Genomic DNA, 17,929 nt, shown 5'->3' on the forward strand with positions numbered 1-17,929 from the left:
AAATCAGCTGTATACCTTGCATTCTGCAATAGCTGCAGTTTCTGAACCTGGCACAAGGGCAGCATCACATAGAGTGCATTACAGTAGTCTAAACTAATTGTAACAGCCATGGTTTCCTTTCACGAGGGTCGGTCCAAGACATTTTATTGGCTGGAGCAGCAAATGGCATGACCTCTGCCCACCCCTCTCCCCCACCCCAGGTCAAAGTGGATACTACACAAGGCCGGACAAGTTATTTTGGCACCTGAGGCAGAAAATTCCAGAAGTGACACATGCGTCACTTCCCTGGCAGTAAAAATGCAACAACAACAACAACAATAATACTTTAATAACTATTTGCTGCCATTTCATGACAGCCAAAATCACTTACCTGAGGCAGCTGCCTCATTGGACTCGATGGCCTTGTAGGCCCCTTCCAACTCTGCTATTCTATGATTCTGCCTACTGGCAGGGCAGATTCTTGAATTACACCACCTCTTTGATGGCACTTTTTGGCAGGTGGGGGGTGGGTGTTACTGCATTTTCGACAATTTTTAAAATGGCAGAAGAAACCTAAAAAATGATGAAAGAGGCACCAGAGGTTGATGACATCATGAAAAGGGCCCGCAAACTTCTGTGGGTGAACAACCATGATAAAGATGGCCTCGCCTAAAGATGGACTTTTAAAATAAAATAAAATAAAATAAAGGTAAACTACTCAGGAGTGAAATCCACCTATTACTGCCTTTTAAGGAAACACTATAAAGGACTGAACGCAAAGCACTATTTATTATGTGTTACGTTGATGTACATTTATGGGAGTGACCAGGAATCCAGTGAAAATAAATACACCCGAGATAAGCAAAGAATTTTACAGCTATAATGAACAACACAGTATTATTTGCACTATCTGCACAATCCTATGTATATCTAATCAAACATAACTTCCATGATGTTCATAAGGTTTTCTCCCAGGGAAATGTGTGTAGGATTGTAGCCTATGTATTTCATTTATTTAAGTAACAAAATATAAAAACTGGGTGGCATGTTCACTAAAGGCTCATGTGTTTTTTTTGTTGGTTTTTTTGTCTTCCTTTTCTAGTCTTTTCGGCAGTTTAAAAATAGCTTGTTGGATAGCTTTCAGCTTTTCAAAATTTGGGAGAAGACTCTAAAAGTCATTGGCGGCAAATTTGGGACCGGCGTCTGTTCCTACTTTGTATTTCTGACCTGGCTTCTGATGTTTAACACTTTCTCATTCCTGGTGAACTTCAGTTTTCTTGCAATCCCTCAACTCATAGAAGCCAAACGAAATCACCTTTCATTTACAGGGCTGGAGTTTTTAACGGGAGCCGTAAGTATTGTGCGTTTTTTTAACATCAAAACTAAAAACGGGCAGAGCTAGGTTTGTTTTTCATTGTACTACAGTGGGCGCTATTGGAGCTGCCTGCAGATGCCACATTGAGAATCCCACCAAAGACGATGGAAGGATGGGGGGGGACTACATCTGGATGTGACCAGATGTTTAGCAAAGGACAGGGGGAAATCAGTCACAAAACAGAGCACACTCTTCTAGGTGGGAGGTTTTAAGCTACAGGTCTTAAATGTTGGATAAAAGGAACAACTCCGCATACTTCCAAACAGTAGGGGGCGAAAGAGAACGTGTTGCATCAACAGCCGCTTATCTTGTTCATCCCTCTTGCTCTCCTGCAACTTCCAGTTCCTTTTTCCTTCTCCCTCCTCTTCCTCTTCTTTCTTATTCTGCCATAACGAGCACCATGCGGCCTCCCCCTGAAGGAAGCAAGTAACCATATCTCATGCCTTCACTCACTTACACTCGGCTATAGGGGGTGCTTGTAATTAAACAGTGTTAGATAGCCTTCTCAGGCAATGTGTATAAAAGCACTAATAAAGTAAGTTGATTTGAACTTCTAAACTGGCAGTAGTCTGAGTTTATTGCCTCTAATACTAAATGCTGCGTTGCCACGCTTTCTCTGTATAAGGCATCTCTGCTGTAATTCACACCAGACTTTTCAGCACTAATAACAGCAAGCTTTTGTTAATTGCTTGCACCCTGTGTGATAGCTATATCTTCCTTTTGTTGTTTCAGGGTTATTTTCAAGACACTGTGCTCTACTATGGTTTTTATACCAACTCTACAGTAACGAAAAACGACAGCCTCTCCCCTTACTACATGCAGCTGGCCTATATTTTCACCATCGGGATTTATTTCATTATCTGCTTCTTAAGCTTACTCTACAGGTACAGTTATTTTTAAACTCGTTTTATTTCAATTTGAATATGTTTTGTTAAGATGAAAGAGTTGAGCTGGGGAGATCAACCTTTAGAATGTTATTTTTAAAAACGCCAAATAATCTTGGATTACTTGTTTTTAAGGTTGGTATAATGGCATCTCGTGTCTGAGGTCAGAAATTAAACATTTGGCATGCTAAATGGTCATTACCTTTAAAACACTACATGGTTTGGGTCCAGGTTACCTGCGGGATCACCTTCTCTCGTACAATACATTCTACAACTCCGATCCTCTGGGAAGAACTTACTTCAGTCAGTCAAAACTAGTGTCGTGTTTCTCAAAACAGTCCTGCTTTCGAAGGGAGGCAAATGATGAGGCTTGCTAAGTAATCCACAAAACTTTTGTTAAGCAACAAACATCTCTTCTACCTGAAAAGAGTCTAACCTAGGGTGACCATAAGAAAAGGAGGACAAGGCTCCTGTATCTTTAAAAGTTGTATTGAAAAGGGAATTTCAGCAGGTGTCATTTGTATATATGGGGAACCTGGTGAAATTTCCTCTTCATCACACCAGTTAAAGCTGCAGGTGCCCTGCCCTCTTTTCAATCTGGTCGCTCTAGTATAGCTCCTGCACCTTTATCTGTTGTGATGAAGAGGGAGTTTCACTAGGTTCCCCATATATATAAATGACACCTGCTGAAATTCCCTTTTCTATGCAACTGTTAAAGAAACAGGAGCCCTGTCCTGTACTCCTTTTCATATGGTCAGCCTAGTCTAACCTCTTGGAAACGTCCCCCTAGGCAAAATTATGCAAACTAAGCAAGACAATTGTCCGTTCAAGAAGAATAAGAAGCCACTTCTCAAATGCCGGTAACTTCAGAGCACCTGGTGCGAAGGCAGGTTCTGGCATAATCTAACCAACTTTCTCATGCCTTCCTTCCGCGCTGTGCATTTCAGCTTCCGGTGGACCCTAGCATCAGCTAGCTTGTCTGGATGCTCACCTCCGGAAGAAACCTCACTTCCCCCTGATTGTGTAGGATTTGGCCTTGAGGATATAAGCTCTGGTGAGGGCTGACTCGCAGCTGGGGAATCACCCGTGAGAGCTTCCTCCCCCAGTGGTACAGGCTGGCTGGTGTCTGGTGCTGCATCTTCTAGTTCTGAATCTGATTCTGATTTATTACCTCAAACATCTTCTCCCAAAACAGGGGCAGTAGGGTTAGACATGACAACTAGGCTGACAACTGTTACCCAGAGGACCTTTTCTTCTGTCACCCCCAGACTGTGGAATGGCCTGCTGGAGGAGATTCGTCATCTTAAAAGCTCTCTCAGAATTTAAGACAGCCATAAAGACTAGTCTCTTCCGGCAGGCCTACCCAGATGAATTTTAAGATGCTGTGATTGTTATTTTAATATTGTATTGGTTCTTTTAATTAATTTTATGTATTTGATTTATATTGTATTGTTGTACTAATGTTGTTCCCCCGCCTCGATCCAAAGGGAGAGGCGGGTAAGAAAGAATTATTATTAATTGGGAAATATTCCAGTTTTAATGGGATAGGAAGTGAAATTGTGAGAATACGCAGTTATGGCAAAGCTTACAGGTAAGAGTGGAAGGAGGAAAGCAGACACGGAATAGGTTTAAACAGAACTGGACAATATTTCTTGAGTGTTGGTGTAACAAAGCTCAGGGCTGTTCTGTCATTAGAATGAGGCAGCTGATCTTGAGTGTCATAAAAGGAAACAAGTTGCTAGTCCCTATTGTATTTTTACTGCCAGGGAGGGAGACAGCTGCTTGTAGATTTTCTGCCTAGAGGGCCACAAGTTCTCCTAATTATAGGCCAGGCCCATTTACACGGGAGTAAGTCCCTATTTCTGAGTACAGTTGTTATAGGATTGCACTGGGTTGCATTACCAAACTGCATTTTTAGTAGTTGCCACGTATATTATAGATATCATTATTGTTCCTTTAATCTTTTCTCTCCCCCTCCACCGAACACTTCCGTACAACCGCTCTTGCGGGTTTCATTGCCGCTATAGCATGGCGAAATCCTTCCGCAACAGTTTTGTGAACCCTCAGATGTGCTCTGGAAATGCGGCCAAACTTCTGTGCATCTGGGACTTCAACATAAACAATGAGAAAGCTGTGAAGCTGAAGCAGAAGAACCTCAGTACTCAAATAAAGGTACGTAACGGAGCTCAAATGAAAGCTGTGTAATCATGGCAGCTTATTTATTTATTTTTTAATCACAAGAGCAGTGGCCAGATTCCATGAGTGATGCTGTTTAAACCCTGAGTTATTAATTTAGCAAATGTTTTGATTCCAGGAGACCCTATCTGAAATGAGTACTGAATCTCTCAAGCTTTCTCTAAGTCAGAGAATTTCTCGCATCACTATTCACACAGTGGCTTGGGTTGTTGCATTGGGAACAGCAGTTGCTTCATGTGCTGGCGTTTACTTCTTTTCCCATGTGAATTTAGAGGTAAGTGTCTTGTTTCTCAGAACACTCTTGCTTTCGATGGGAGGCAAATGACGAGGCTTGCTAAGTAATCTACAAAGCTTTTATTAAGCAACAAATGTCTCTTCTACCTGAGTCTAACCTCTTGGAAACATCCCCCTAAGCAAAACTATGCAAACTAAGCAAGACAATTGTCCGTTCAAGAAGAATAGGAAGCCACTTCCCAAACGCCTGTAACTTCAGAGCGCCTGGTGTGGAGGCAGGTTCTTTCTCACATCTTCCTTCCACGCCGTGTGTTTCAGCTTCCAGCAGACCCTAGCATCAGCTAGCTTGTCGGGACGTTCATCTCCAGGAGAAACCTCACTTCTCACTGAGTGTGTAGGATTTGGCCTTGAGGAGATAAGCTCTGATGAGGGCTGACTCCCAGCTGGGGAATCGCCCGTGAGAGCTTCCTCCGCCACTGGTACAGGCTGGCTGGTGTCTGGCGCTGCGTCTTCTAGTTCTGAATCTGATTCTGATTGGTTACCTGAAACATCTTCTCCCAAAACAGGGGCAGTAGGGATAGACATGACAGTAAGGTCCAGTGATTTTATTTCTTCATGTCTCTAAATATTAATAACATCCATCCTATGGATCTGAGAATAGACTGCAAAATTAGAGAGTGAGCTGTTTCAGAGCAGTTTGGTCTCCCGCTAGGGTCTCCATCATGATGCTTCTCTTGGTTCTTCTTCTTGGTTCACAAAATAGCTGCCATGGGGGTGGGTGGGGTTTGTCCATTCATACAATAACTACCATGATAGACATGGGCAGTCATAACTGTCGAGACTAAAAGAAAAGTAACTTGTCCAACAACTTAAATACAAAGCCGAGATGGGGAATCTGAGCGCCGAAGCACAAAACCACTCTGAATAGGAAAAGAATTGAAAATGTTCTCAAGATGTTCATATGGATGTTGGGTCTCCTTCTGCCCCCACCCTAAAGTTAATTCTCCAGAGGGATAAAACGGAGCTGGAAAGCGAAGCCGCCACGCTGATCCTGCCGGTCGTGGTGAGCCTCCTCAACCACGTCGTGCCATTCTTGTACACGTTGTTTGGCCTTGTGGAAAAATTCACTTATACCAGGCACCAGATCTACACTGCTATTGTCAGGTATGCCCCGTCCTCTTTTTCTTTTTCCTTCCCCTCTCCTGTTTTCGGTTCAGGGTTTGGTAACAAGACCCCTGGCGTTGTCTTGAAAGTGCATGAGGCAAAATCTAAAGCTGGGTCTGGTCAGGATCTGGATGGGGGACCGCTTAGGAATCTCTATCCCTGGGCTTGAATTCCCTGATGCCAGAAAGGTGGGATATAGAACTGATAATGGGGTCAGAGGGTGGCATGGCCATAGGAATGGGTGAGAATTTTGTTCGGTTCTCATGTTGATATGAACATATCTAATTCGCGCTCCACGAACCAAAGCAAAATAATAATAAATAAAAATGGAACACAAGTTGTGCTCCAAAATCCACGTTTTCCTAAATGCTGAGCTCAAGTTTGACTGTGTATATCAAGAAAAAAAAATCCACATATTACGGAAAAGTGTGCACAGAACTGCTTTAGCCTATGGGAGAAAACACACACATTTGGAAAACCATACAAAAAACAAATAATCCGTGTCTTTGAAAAGATGCACCCCAAAAACTGCACAAAAGTTCTTAGAGATTGGTTTTTTTTAAAACCTGTGCACAAATCAGTGTGGAAATGGAAAATAACATTGAATGCAGAAATCCAACCTGGCTGAGAATGAACTTGACAGATTCACCCATCCCTATGAGACAGCAGGGGGGTCCCAGTTATATTGTCATGGAGGGGCGGATAAAATAATGTCTTCTCTTTGCATGAATAGAGGTGACATTCCCAATTTCCAGGCTTTTACAGCAGATTTTTTAACAAATGCTTGTGCCCCCTTCTTGTCCTGCTGAATTCTGATGGCTGCTACTCCCGTTTTGCAGGAATATCATTCTGAAAATATCGATCATAGGGGTCCTATGCTACTACTGGCTTAACATAGTGCCTCTGGAGCCAAAGATAGAGGTTAGCTTCTAACTTTCCTTCTGTATATCTGAAAGTCTTAATAGAGGAAAGCAAGAGACCCTCACACCTAGTTCTCACAAATAGCAGCCAGGGTGGTAAATCTGTGTTGGACTCCAGGTGTGGGCTCGAATGTGCTTCTGCACAGAAAGAATCCCTGCACATAGAAAACCAGCATGTGCAGGAGAAGGGTTCTAGCCTAGCTGTCTCCCTCCTAGTTTTCTATCTATGGGGGAAGTTTTTGTCTCTCATGGGAACAGTCTGAAATAGTACAATCCAAGGGGCAGGCTTACCTCTGACTGGCCTGAGCCGTAGAGGGAGAGGAACCAGGGGATGTGATCATGGCTAAAGAATATGCTGAAATACACCAGAACTAGGAAGATGGTTGTTCAGTCCCAGCGGCGGTACCTGACATACTCAGGTGACTGCTGGAGCCCATGGAGACTGATGCTTACCCTGCCTGTACCTTTAGCAGGCCCTCACCTGCCATTTCCGCTGAATGGTCTCCATTACTGCAGCCATTTGTCCTTAGACATGCTTACCTGGAGGTAGTGGTGGCCTCACCTAATATGCAAGCAGTTTAAATTCCTCCTCCAAATACGCAAGCAGTTACTTGGTTTGCTCTGTCCCTCTGGACAGTTGTGCGGACTGGCCCAAGGGGTGAGCGCTAGAGTTCCACTGAGGGTGCCTTGTGCAAGAGCCCTCCAGAGCCTGGAACCAGCATTACGTACAGTCTCCTAGGAAGATTGGTTCGGCTTCCATATTTGCCATGCAACCTATGCCAAATGGCAGCGTACTTCCTTAAGCTGGGCATCTTTGGCTTGTGTTTTTTCCTGAACGTTTTGGTTTCTTAGGGTCCCGCCCTATATTTTTCTAACTGCTTATTTTACCCTATTTTACCCCAGTGCTGGGAAACCCTGGTTGGCCAAGATATCTATAGGCTGCTTGTGGCCGACTTCATCTGTTGCTTACTGGGTTCGTTCTTCGGAGAATTCCTACGAAGGTCCGTGTCCGCTTTGCGTTTGGTCCACACAGCACTTTTGTGCCTCATACATTTTTGCGTTACAAAGGGGAACTGGGAATTCTGATCTAGTTGAGTTCAAAGCTAGGCATTCTTCAAGCTTGTTTTATATATCTAGTTTGTTTCTTACTAGAATCCCAAGATCTTCCAAGCAGGGCAATATGCAAAAGGCATACGCTTAGAATGAGAGCTTCTCTAAACAAGCTATTTATAGCATGTTTATTTCTGGCCACTCAACGGAAGTTTTTGGGTCAATTTAACGACGCAGTGAACAAACAGGAGGTCTCCTGTCATCCACCCGCATTCCATTTTAAAATACATCACAGATAATCTGGAATAAACACCAAATGGCATGACATTGGCAGCAGGTAAAGCTCCCTAATTTACAGGGAGAGGGTTTTTAGTTGTTGCTATTGCTGGACAATTTGGAGTCAAAAATCCTTGACAATCTATAGCAGATCACCCAGAGATCTATCAGTAGATCCTGATCTGCCTTTTATCTGTTTCAGAGATATAACCGCCCTTTGTTTGTTTGATCAAAATTTTTGCAAACACCACAACTAACCCTTTGAGTTGTGCTCAGAAAGCAACGGAGGGCTTGTGCAGTCATTGGAGTAGTGGTACAATGTGATTTTGCACCATCTGAAGCCTCCAAACTGTCTTCAAGGGCAGCCCTACATAAAAGTGCGTTGCAGCAGTCTAGCTTTGAAGTTGTGAATGTATGGACGATGTTTGCAAAGTCTCAGCTTCTCACCAAGCGGAGCTGGGAGGTAGCACGCTTGGCTACTTCTTCAACCTGGGCATATAGTATATCCTGACAGACTGTTGCAATTTTTTGTGATTCAAAATGAATTTGTGCCTTTTTCAGAATCTTCGGAACCACATGCTGCAAAAAACTGGGTGTGCCAGAATTCAACATTGCTCGAAATGTTTTGGATTTGATCTATGCTCAGACTTTGGCATGGTGAGTGGAAATAATTCTGTTCAGGGATCTTCGTGTTAATTTTCTTAAGTTACACCAGAAAAGTTCTGAAATATCCTGTTTGAGTTGACAGAAACCACAGTGAAACTGATAACACTATAAATGAAACTTATTAATGTCTGATATAAATCAGACACTGTATGGTATCTGATATGTCCTGGTTTGTAAACAGACACTAATTTATTTAGGGCGCAATCCTATGCATGTTTAGCCAGAAAAATGTCCTACAGCTCCCAACATTCACTAGCTCCCTCAATGTAATTTATATTCTGTCTTTTAAGGATACAAATCCTCACAAGGTGGCTTACGAAATAACCACCATTCAATATATCAAATAAGCAGTACAAATTTAAAATTAAATGCAGTTTTCTGGTTCAGATCTGGTAGGAAACAGCGTTTATTTATTTATTGCATTTATATACCGCCCCACAGCCAAAGCTCTCTGGGCAATTCCCAAAAGCTAAAAACAGTAAATATTTAAAGTATACAAAATTTAAAAACCATCAGAGACATAAAAACAACAGTATAAAAACAGCAGCATCCATTTAAAACAACCGTTCTGGGGTCCACTAAAAAACTTAGCGTTGTTCAATGCCGTTAAATGCCTGGGAGAAGAGAAAAGTCTTGACCTGATGCCTGAAAGATAACAATGTTGGCGCCAGGTGAGCCTCATCAGGGAGATCATTCCACAGTCGGGGGGCCACCACTGAAAAGGCCCTCTCCTTTGTTGCCATCCTCCGAGCTTCCCTTAGAATAGGCACTCGGAGAAGGATGTTGAGCGCAGTGTACTGGAAGGTTTACGTCGGGAGAGGCATTCCATCAGGTATTGCGGTCCCAAGCCATGTAGGGCTTTATAGGTTAAAACCAGCACCGTTATAGGTTAAAAACAGCATTAGAAGTCCTGAAGCTGGGTGCACCTGGGGGGTGGGAAGAGGAAAAGGGAAGGGTAAAGATAATGCAGGTGAGCAGGGGCTCCATCTTAGTCTAACAAACCAAGACAGCAGACCCATGCAAATATACGGCTGCCCTGGACAATTTGTACACTTGGCACCAATTGGCGTGGGACTGTAGAGCTGAAATGATGCACACTCTGAGCATCTCTGTATTAAGGAAAATACCTGCACCCTTACCATTTCTTCTTCTAGAGTATTTCCGCATTGACTACAGCTTCTTTAGATGGAGACAAACGGCAGCCATGTGATTTATAATTGAAAACTTCCCCTCTCCATAAAGTGCAATGAAACAGCACTATCCAATGGCCACATTATATCCTGCAATAATTTTAAATATGCATTATCTCTGATCTTTTTAAAAACGAGATTACTGGGGGAAGGTGCAGGAGACATTTTGGAGGTTGACGGTGTCATGTAAAGCACCTGCAAACTTTCAACAATGGCCAATCGTGAGCGTGCAATCAGTTGTTTTTGTAGACAAGCTCTTTGACTCTATCCATTGCCTAGGGAATCAAGGACGACCAGAATGTATCAAGTTGCCATTTCTTAGCCTATATGCATATTATTGTAATTTGTTATAAGCTGTCTTGAGAATCATGCGAAAGGCAGGATATAAATCCAAATAAATATTAATTACCTTTCTCCATGCACCTACCATCGTGCAAGTAAAAACTTGAGTTGATTTCTTCTTATCCTCCCTTTTGCAGGATTGGCATCTTTTTCTCACCTCTGCTCCCAGCCATTCAGATGATATCATTTTTCATAATATTCTGCGTGAAAAAGGTATGCTTGCTTTTCGCGAAGCCTCTTGCAGTGCTGAAAACCCCCTTGTTCTTCCTTAAAGCGTCTTACAATCCCATGCATGTTTACTCAGAAGTAAGTCCCATTAAGTTCAGTGGGAGGGCTTATCTGCTTAGGACTGTAAGCTTAAAGATCCAAACGGCTTTTCTTCTTGTGGCTAGAGTACATTTCATTTCTATTTATTTATGTATTTATTTAAGAAGCTGAAGTGAGTAAGATGTCCTGGTTTCTAGCACACATGTTGATAGAGCTTTGGAGGATCCTGCACTAGCAGAAACAAGCTTATTTTTTGGTGCGGTTATTTTGGTACAAGTGAGGGGCAAGGGTAAGGATAAAAGGCAGGCAAAATGGACAAAATAGAACGTAAGAAGAACGGTGTGGGATCAGACCAAAGGAATGCTGGGTCCAGCATTCTCTTTCCAGCCGGCTAACCAGCAGCCTGTGGGAAGCCCACAAGTAACATGATCACAGGAGAACAACAGCACTCTCCCGGACCCCTCCCCAGCAACCGAATCACAGAGGCATGCTACCTCTGATTGTGGAGGCAATATGTAGCCACCATAATGGGTAGCCATTGATAGCCTTATCCCCCATGAGTTTGCCTAACCCCAACTTCAAGCCATCCAAATGTTCAGCCATCACTTTATCTTGTAGCAAATTCCGTAGTATAGCAGTGCATTGTGTCAAGTCTGACCTGAGTTTTTGGAGCTCTCAAAGTGAATTTGTATATGCCATCAACTTGGATTAAATTTGGAGCTAAACTACACATCATATTAAGTGCTTAAACGCCCCCCTACAATGCAGGCCTCTCTACTGCCCCACCCCAGAAAAAAGCTGCAGAGGGCCCTGATTCACATTGGACCTTTTTCTCCCTGTGCAGTTTCCATTGGAAAATTACCTCCCCGACCAGGCTGCTATTTGCCCTGAAGACGCTTAATATTATAAACAGCACCTTTGGGTGCAAATAGCAGCCTTGGGGGGGGGGGGGAAGAGTGCAGTTTTGAGGATAGAAAGGATTTAAACATCTTTCTTTAATTTTGGGGTGCTATGTGTGTTTGTTTTGTTGTGATTTATTTGTTTTTATTCATGTTGCTTTTTTGGTTTGGTTTGGTTTCCTATTTAAATGGTGTGTGTGTGTGTTGGGTACACAGAACTTTGTTACGGGATGGCACACAAATACCACAAATCAGTAAACCCTTCCTTTCAGTGCATTGTGGCCCCAAACCGGAATGGAGTCCCATAAAGTTGCTTTTTCTGAAAATGGACGGCGCTAAGCACCTTTTTGTTAAAAGTGTGCTCAGCAGAATGTGTGGTACAACCCCAGATCTCATTGTGTGGTGTTCTCATTGTACGTATCGGAACGCTCATTGTCCCATTATCGTGTCTGCTTAAAGGTCAGCCTGATGATGAACTGTCAGCCGCCCCGAAAGGCGTGGAGAGCTTCTCACATGAACACCATCTTTGTCTTCCTGCTGTTTTTCCCGTCCTTCGCTGGAGTCCTCTCCGTCATTGCTATCACTGTCTGGAGGTGCGAAGGACCCCTTGACTCTGTTCAGCATCCTTTAGTGCCTTACTGAGCGTTTAACTCCAGATTTTGGGGAGCCCTTAAGAACATAAGAAGAGCTGTTCTGGATCAGAACAACGACCTAGCTCAGGCCTGTGGGGCATAGAATCATCGGACAGTGGAGTCGGAAGGGGCCTCTAAGGCCATCGAGTCCAACTCCCTGCTCAATGCAGGAATCCACCTTAAAGCATCCCTGATAGATGGCTGTTCAACTGCCTCTTGAAAGCCTCTAGTGTGGGAGAGCCCACGGCCTCCCTAGTTCATTGGTTCCCTTGTCATACCACTCTAACAGTCAGGATTTTTTTCCTGATGTCCAGCCGGAATCTGGCTTCCTGCAACTTGAGCCCATGATTCCTTGTCCTGCCCTCTGGGACGATTGAGAAGAGATCCTGGCCCTCCTCTGTGTGACAACCTTTCAAGTATTTGAAGAGTGCTCTCATGTCTCCCCTCAGGCTTCTCATCTCCAGGCCAAATCCAGCCCATCTTGGATCCTCATCTGACCGCACCCACCGGTTCTCCAGAAGGCCATGCCCCCTTCTAGCCACCCCTGTTCCCCCCAACCACCTCTCGTTCAATGGTTCCCTGGGTGTTGTACAAGTTTCCATTTACTCCAAATGGCAGTAACTCTTTCAGACTTTTAGCTGGTTCTGAGATGAAAAATTAACAAGAGGGGAAAGCTTCAGGCAGCCTCTTCCCCACTCGCCCCTTTCCCACTCAGACCATCTACCTTGGGCCTCAACCTGCCCTGGGCTGAAGACGGGGAAGAAAGAATCGCAAGACTCCAGTTTGCATGTAATTTGAGCCAGAAAGCATGAAGAGCCGTTGCTGTGTGAGATGGGCGTGTTTATATGGAGTAGCTCCTTATGCCTCTTTTTAAATAAAACCCCCTACAGGTTTTTATGAAAATATTTTCCCCTTGGCATTTTTTTAGGCTCACTGGAGATGGGAGGGATCTTTGAGGTTCTAGTCCAGGGATTGGGAACATGTGGCCCTCCAGATGTTGTCAGACTGCAATTCCCTTCAGCCCTGGCCAGCATAACCAATGGGGAAGCCAGATGGGAGCTTATCATCTCTAAAGCCACGTGCTCTCCATCTCTGAACTAGGCCAACCACCTGCTCAATGCAGGAATGGTGATGATAATGCATCATGAATATTACTGATGTCTGAGTCCTGGGCGGGGCGGGGGGTGGGGAGATAACCCTATTTTAAAGAATTCTCTCACCTTTTTTTAACCTCCTTGTTTTCCCAGACGCAAGCCTTCCGAAGCATGCGGTCCTTTCCGAGGGCTATCAGCTATTTTTGAGGCCATTTCCAGCTGGATGGCGATACTCACCAGTTTCCCCAGCTCCATGTGGGTCGTGTGGATTTATCACAATTTAATTGAAAGCGTGCTTTTCTTTTTCATCCTCTCCATCATCGTATTGTAAGTGCCTGGGAAGGAAGACTATGGGGAACGTAGAGCTAAGGGGACACATTTCTAAAATGAACTCCTTGGGTGCCTAGTATTGATTATTCTGACTGGCAGCAGCTCGACAGAGCCTCCCTGCCCCCGCCCCTAGTCAACTGATTTTTTGAATTGGCAATGCCAGGAACTGAACCTGGAACTTCATGCAAGGAACATGCTCCACCACTCCACCAGTGAGTTACAGTCCCTCTCCAGCTATTCCTAGTAAGAAGGGTAACAACACGCTCCTCCAGTACTGCTGCTCGGTTCAGAATTAGAGTCCCTGGGGATACTTTAAAGTGGAAAAAAACCCAGCCGCCAGGATTAGATCTAAAGGGCTTAAATTACAGGAGAGTAGATTTTGGTTGAACATTGCAAGGAATGTCTTGATGATAAGAGCAGTTTGACAACAGAACCAATTTGCTAGAGGCAGGGAGTGTGTGGATGGGCACGCACCCCCTGCCTCTAGCAGAAGATGGGCAGCCTTCAAGCAGAGGATGGACAGCCTTCTGTTGTGGATGCTCTAGCTTGGGTTTCATGAATTGAGCAGAAAGAAGAGCTACATGGCCCAAAATGCTCCTTCACATATATGATCGGTTTGCCAGCCTCCCGCATCACATAAGAAGAGCCCTACTGGATCAGACCGAAGGTCCATCTAGTCCAGCAGTCTAGATGGACCTTCACACAGTGGCTGTTGACCAGGGACCAACAAAACAGGTCATGGCATAACAGCACCCTCCCACCCATGTTCCCCAGCAACTGGCTTACTGCTGCCTTGGATACTGGAGGCAGAACAGAGCCATTTTGGCCTAGTAGCTATTGATAGCCTTGTTCTCCAGGAATTTATCCAACCCCCTTTTAAAGCCATCCAAATTGGTGGCCATCACCACATCTTGTGGTAGACATCTGATTTGGCTGTTTATATTGTTCCTGGTACCGAAACTATTCCCCCCACTCCGACCCCCAGAACACTCAGCCCTTTGGTTGGGGCAGGGGGACAATATCCTTTTTTGTAAATTGAGCAGTTAATAAGAAGATAAGGCGTATTTTACTTACAAATAAAGAACCGATTTTTATTTTTATTTCTGCTTTAGGATTATCACATACCTCTACTGGCAAATCATAGAAGGACGGAAAATAATGGTTAAACTACTACGAGAGCAGATTATCAATGTAAGTATGTGATTTAGGGAAACCCCCAAGTTTGTACATTGGACTCAGAAGAGGGGAAAGACTTGTTTTCTGCAGGACTAGATCTAATGGGTTTTAACAGTATAATCCTACACATGTTTAGACAGAAAACAGCCCCACAACTCCCAGCATGCCCAAGCCAGCATCCTGGCATATCTCCTGTGTATTCCCCCAGTTATCCCAATTCTTCTGAAATATCATGGGATTTCCTAGCGGATGCAGCCAAAGTTGCATTACAAAGCACTCACTAGAGGGCGTTGTCCCATTCAAACCTATGAGCACTGAGAGGAGGGGAAGTTTTTCAATTATAGATCACGTAGTCACCCCTCTTCACCTGTGTAATGCAGCCCATTACAATTGTGCAAGAGAAGTAGGAAGCAAAGCCCTTGTAAGGCAACGCAATTTCCCCTTAATCTAAAGAAGCCCTTAAAAATAAAAGTGTCCATTTGAGCAGACTTTTAAAAAAAAGTTTAATGTAACTTAAAGCTTGGTGCAAAGATGACCTAGTTTATGAGGAACGAGAAAAGAGACGCCCTGGGAAGTAGCAAATTAGAATGTTTCCTCCCCTACCTCCCACCGCATCCTCTAATGGTCAAATGTTTCTTGATTTGTAGGAAGGCAAAGATAAAATGTTTCTGCTGAATAAACTACGTGCACTTCAGGCATCTAATCTCCAAAATCTGGGAAAGCAGTCAGAGGTTAGTTTTGAGAATTTTACAATCTTTTACAATCTTACTTTATTCGTTATCAGGAGTGGGTGGGAAATGGCCATTTACCATCCCAGGGAATACAAAGTGCAGAGACGTACCTTCAGAAAATGTACATTACTTTGTGTTGGCACTGGAAGGGCGGACTCCATGCTCTTTCACTTGGCAGTGCAAAATTGCTCTCCTTACAGCCCAAAATATATATTGCACACCAGCCTTCCCCAACCTGGTGCCCTCCAGATGTGGCTGGGGATGATGAGAGGTGCAGTCCTACACATCTGGAGGGCTACCTGGCTGCAGTAGGCATGCTCCAGGTCAGACAGGATGTCATGGTTTAGCCACCCTTTTGATTATTTATATTTATTTATTTAAAGCATTTCTTGGCCACTTTTCAGGGCAGAGGCCTTCACAAGGCGGCTTCCGACAATAAAATATTAAAAACAATAAAAACATGTTCACAATAAAACAGCAATGAAAACAATGACATGGTAAAATAAAATGTTTTTAAGGCCTTCTTGAAAGCCTGCAAGGATGGTGCCTGGTGGACCTCTGACTGGAGTTTGTCCCAGAAGTTTGGGGCCACTGTAGAGAAGGACATGCACCTAATTGCTTTCCCACAATACTCCAGAGCAATGGTCAGCTGAGAGCATTGTGGGAGATTAGAAGGGTGGCTAGATCCAACGACCTGGTGCTGGGTCAGGCTAGGCTTGAAATGTACATTGATGGTGCTATATAAATAAATAATAATAATAAATTCGAGGCTCAGCGGCGTGGCAGGCATCAGCAGGGAGCTCTACCGGGATGTTGGGGCCCTGGCTGCTGCCCAAGGTTGCCAGGTCCTGGCTCTGGCCCCTGCAGTAATTTGCCAACTCTGGATTTGGGAGAGTACAGAATGCAGCATGCTGAATTGTTGTTTCTTGGGACTGCCAGCAGATGGAGTTGGTGGACTTGCGAACCTGCATAATGCCAAACAAACAAAAACCTATACCAGCCTTCCTAGCCTGGTGCTGGTTGGGAATTATGGGAGTTGTAGTCCAACACTTCTGGAGGGCACCAAGTTGGCGAAGGCTCATCTGTAGTAAGGAAGCCTTAAAAAAAAAAAAAAAAAAAAACCTCCGGGAGCTAGTTGTGTTTGCCTTTGCAAATGGGTACAATGCATGTAGGTCTAAGTGACTTCCCTGGGTATTAAGCCTTGTGTGCAAGCAAGGCTTGCTTTGGACTTATTGATGCTCCTGCAGATGCTACCCCCCACCCCACCCTGAATTCCAGACTTGTTTTCCCAAACTTCAGAAAAACATTCTATAGAATTCTGGTTTTGTTTGGAATCTACTTTTCTGCCACCTTCCTGTCCCTCCCGCCCCAAGGTGATGGTCTCCAACTTCCATCAGCTTCAACCAGCATGTCCATGGTCAGATATGATGGGACTTGTTGACCGACGACTTTCAGAAGGCCACAGGTTCTTCCCCCTTTAGTGTATGGAATGGTGGAAATGAGCTCATCCCAATAGTAGTTAGTGCTCCTCTTCCTTTGCAGACAGGAACAATAGTGCAGTCCGTCTAACGGCCCCTGTGAGGTCTAGGAGCATCTCTAGACAAAATAGACTTGGGGGATCCACAAGCAGCTGGTTCAAAGCGCATTTAAGAATGGATACTGTGTGTCCAATAAACCGCATCCACTTAAGTGTACCAGGTATAGCTAATCTCGGATGTTTTCTTCTCTTTCCAGAGGGGCTCATTTGCGCACCGGCTGGCTGGGCAACAAATGCGCTTACCGCTGCCCAACTCCGTAGAAAGCTCTCCAAGAATGAATCAGAGAGACTCTTATGCTGAGGTAATGGCAAGAGAGAATGACAAAATAAGGTGGTTTTGGCACTGGCTTTTAAATAGTGCTTGCATTATGACCTGTGCACATTCGTCTGCAACTTCATGAATACATATCTCCACCCTGCCTGTGTATTTATTATTTTATTTATTTAGAGTATTTTTATCCCGCACCTCAGCCAAAAGGCTCTCGGAGCGGCTTACAATTTATCAATAAAGTCCCTACCCTCAGGCTTACATTCTAAAAAAGCCATGACACATAAGGAAAAGTGGATGGGGAGGGAAGAGGGAGAACAAGTGGAATCCGTGGCTGCTTTGCCCTGCAGGGACAAATGAAATGTTTTACAAGCAGCACTGTAGAACGAGATGCTGTTTTTGTCAGGGGAATCTTATTTTGCAGCTCTGCTCGCTTCCCCTCTGCACTGTAGTGCCAATGTGGCCATTTGGTAGCTATTTATAGCTCCCCCCACAACCTGTCAACCCCTCGCTACAGCATCCCTCAGCAGCAATAGTTGTAATTTTTATTCAAACTGCATTCATTATCCAAACAGCCCTGCTGTGTTGAGACATCTGCTTTAAATGATCAGCAAGTAAATGTGACTGCTTTAGTCTGCTCTGGTTGTAAAAGAATAAATTAAATGTACCGTTTCAAAAGCCCCAAAGGGGAATCCTATTACAGGTGGTGTGAAGACTTA

At 44.2% G+C, this 17,929-nt stretch overlaps 1 protein-coding gene across 1 annotated transcript in view; it reads left to right on the forward strand.

The window, feature by feature from the left end:
* Positions 1-17,929, forward strand: part of TMC5 (transmembrane channel like 5) — a 36,502-nt gene that overhangs the window by 16,727 nt on the left and 1,846 nt on the right. Inside the window, exons 8-21 of the mRNA XM_063143509.1 lie at positions 1,082-1,330; positions 2,087-2,238; positions 4,266-4,410; positions 4,553-4,708; positions 5,666-5,832; positions 6,672-6,753; positions 7,656-7,753; positions 8,640-8,735; positions 10,414-10,489; positions 11,902-12,035; positions 13,322-13,495; positions 14,611-14,689; positions 15,322-15,405; positions 17,140-17,244. Coding sequence (XP_062999579.1) covers positions 1,082-1,330; positions 2,087-2,238; positions 4,266-4,410; positions 4,553-4,708; positions 5,666-5,832; positions 6,672-6,753; positions 7,656-7,753; positions 8,640-8,735; positions 10,414-10,489; positions 11,902-12,035; positions 13,322-13,495; positions 14,611-14,689; positions 15,322-15,405; positions 17,140-17,244 — 1,797 coding nt within the window. The remainder of the gene's footprint in view (positions 1-1,081; positions 1,331-2,086; positions 2,239-4,265; positions 4,411-4,552; positions 4,709-5,665; positions 5,833-6,671; positions 6,754-7,655; positions 7,754-8,639; positions 8,736-10,413; positions 10,490-11,901; positions 12,036-13,321; positions 13,496-14,610; positions 14,690-15,321; positions 15,406-17,139; positions 17,245-17,929) is intronic.

The sequence above is a fragment of the Elgaria multicarinata genome, chromosome 17, assembly GCF_023053635.1.
Source record: "Elgaria multicarinata webbii isolate HBS135686 ecotype San Diego chromosome 17, rElgMul1.1.pri, whole genome shotgun sequence".
NCBI lineage: Eukaryota > Metazoa > Chordata > Lepidosauria > Squamata > Anguidae > Elgaria > Elgaria multicarinata.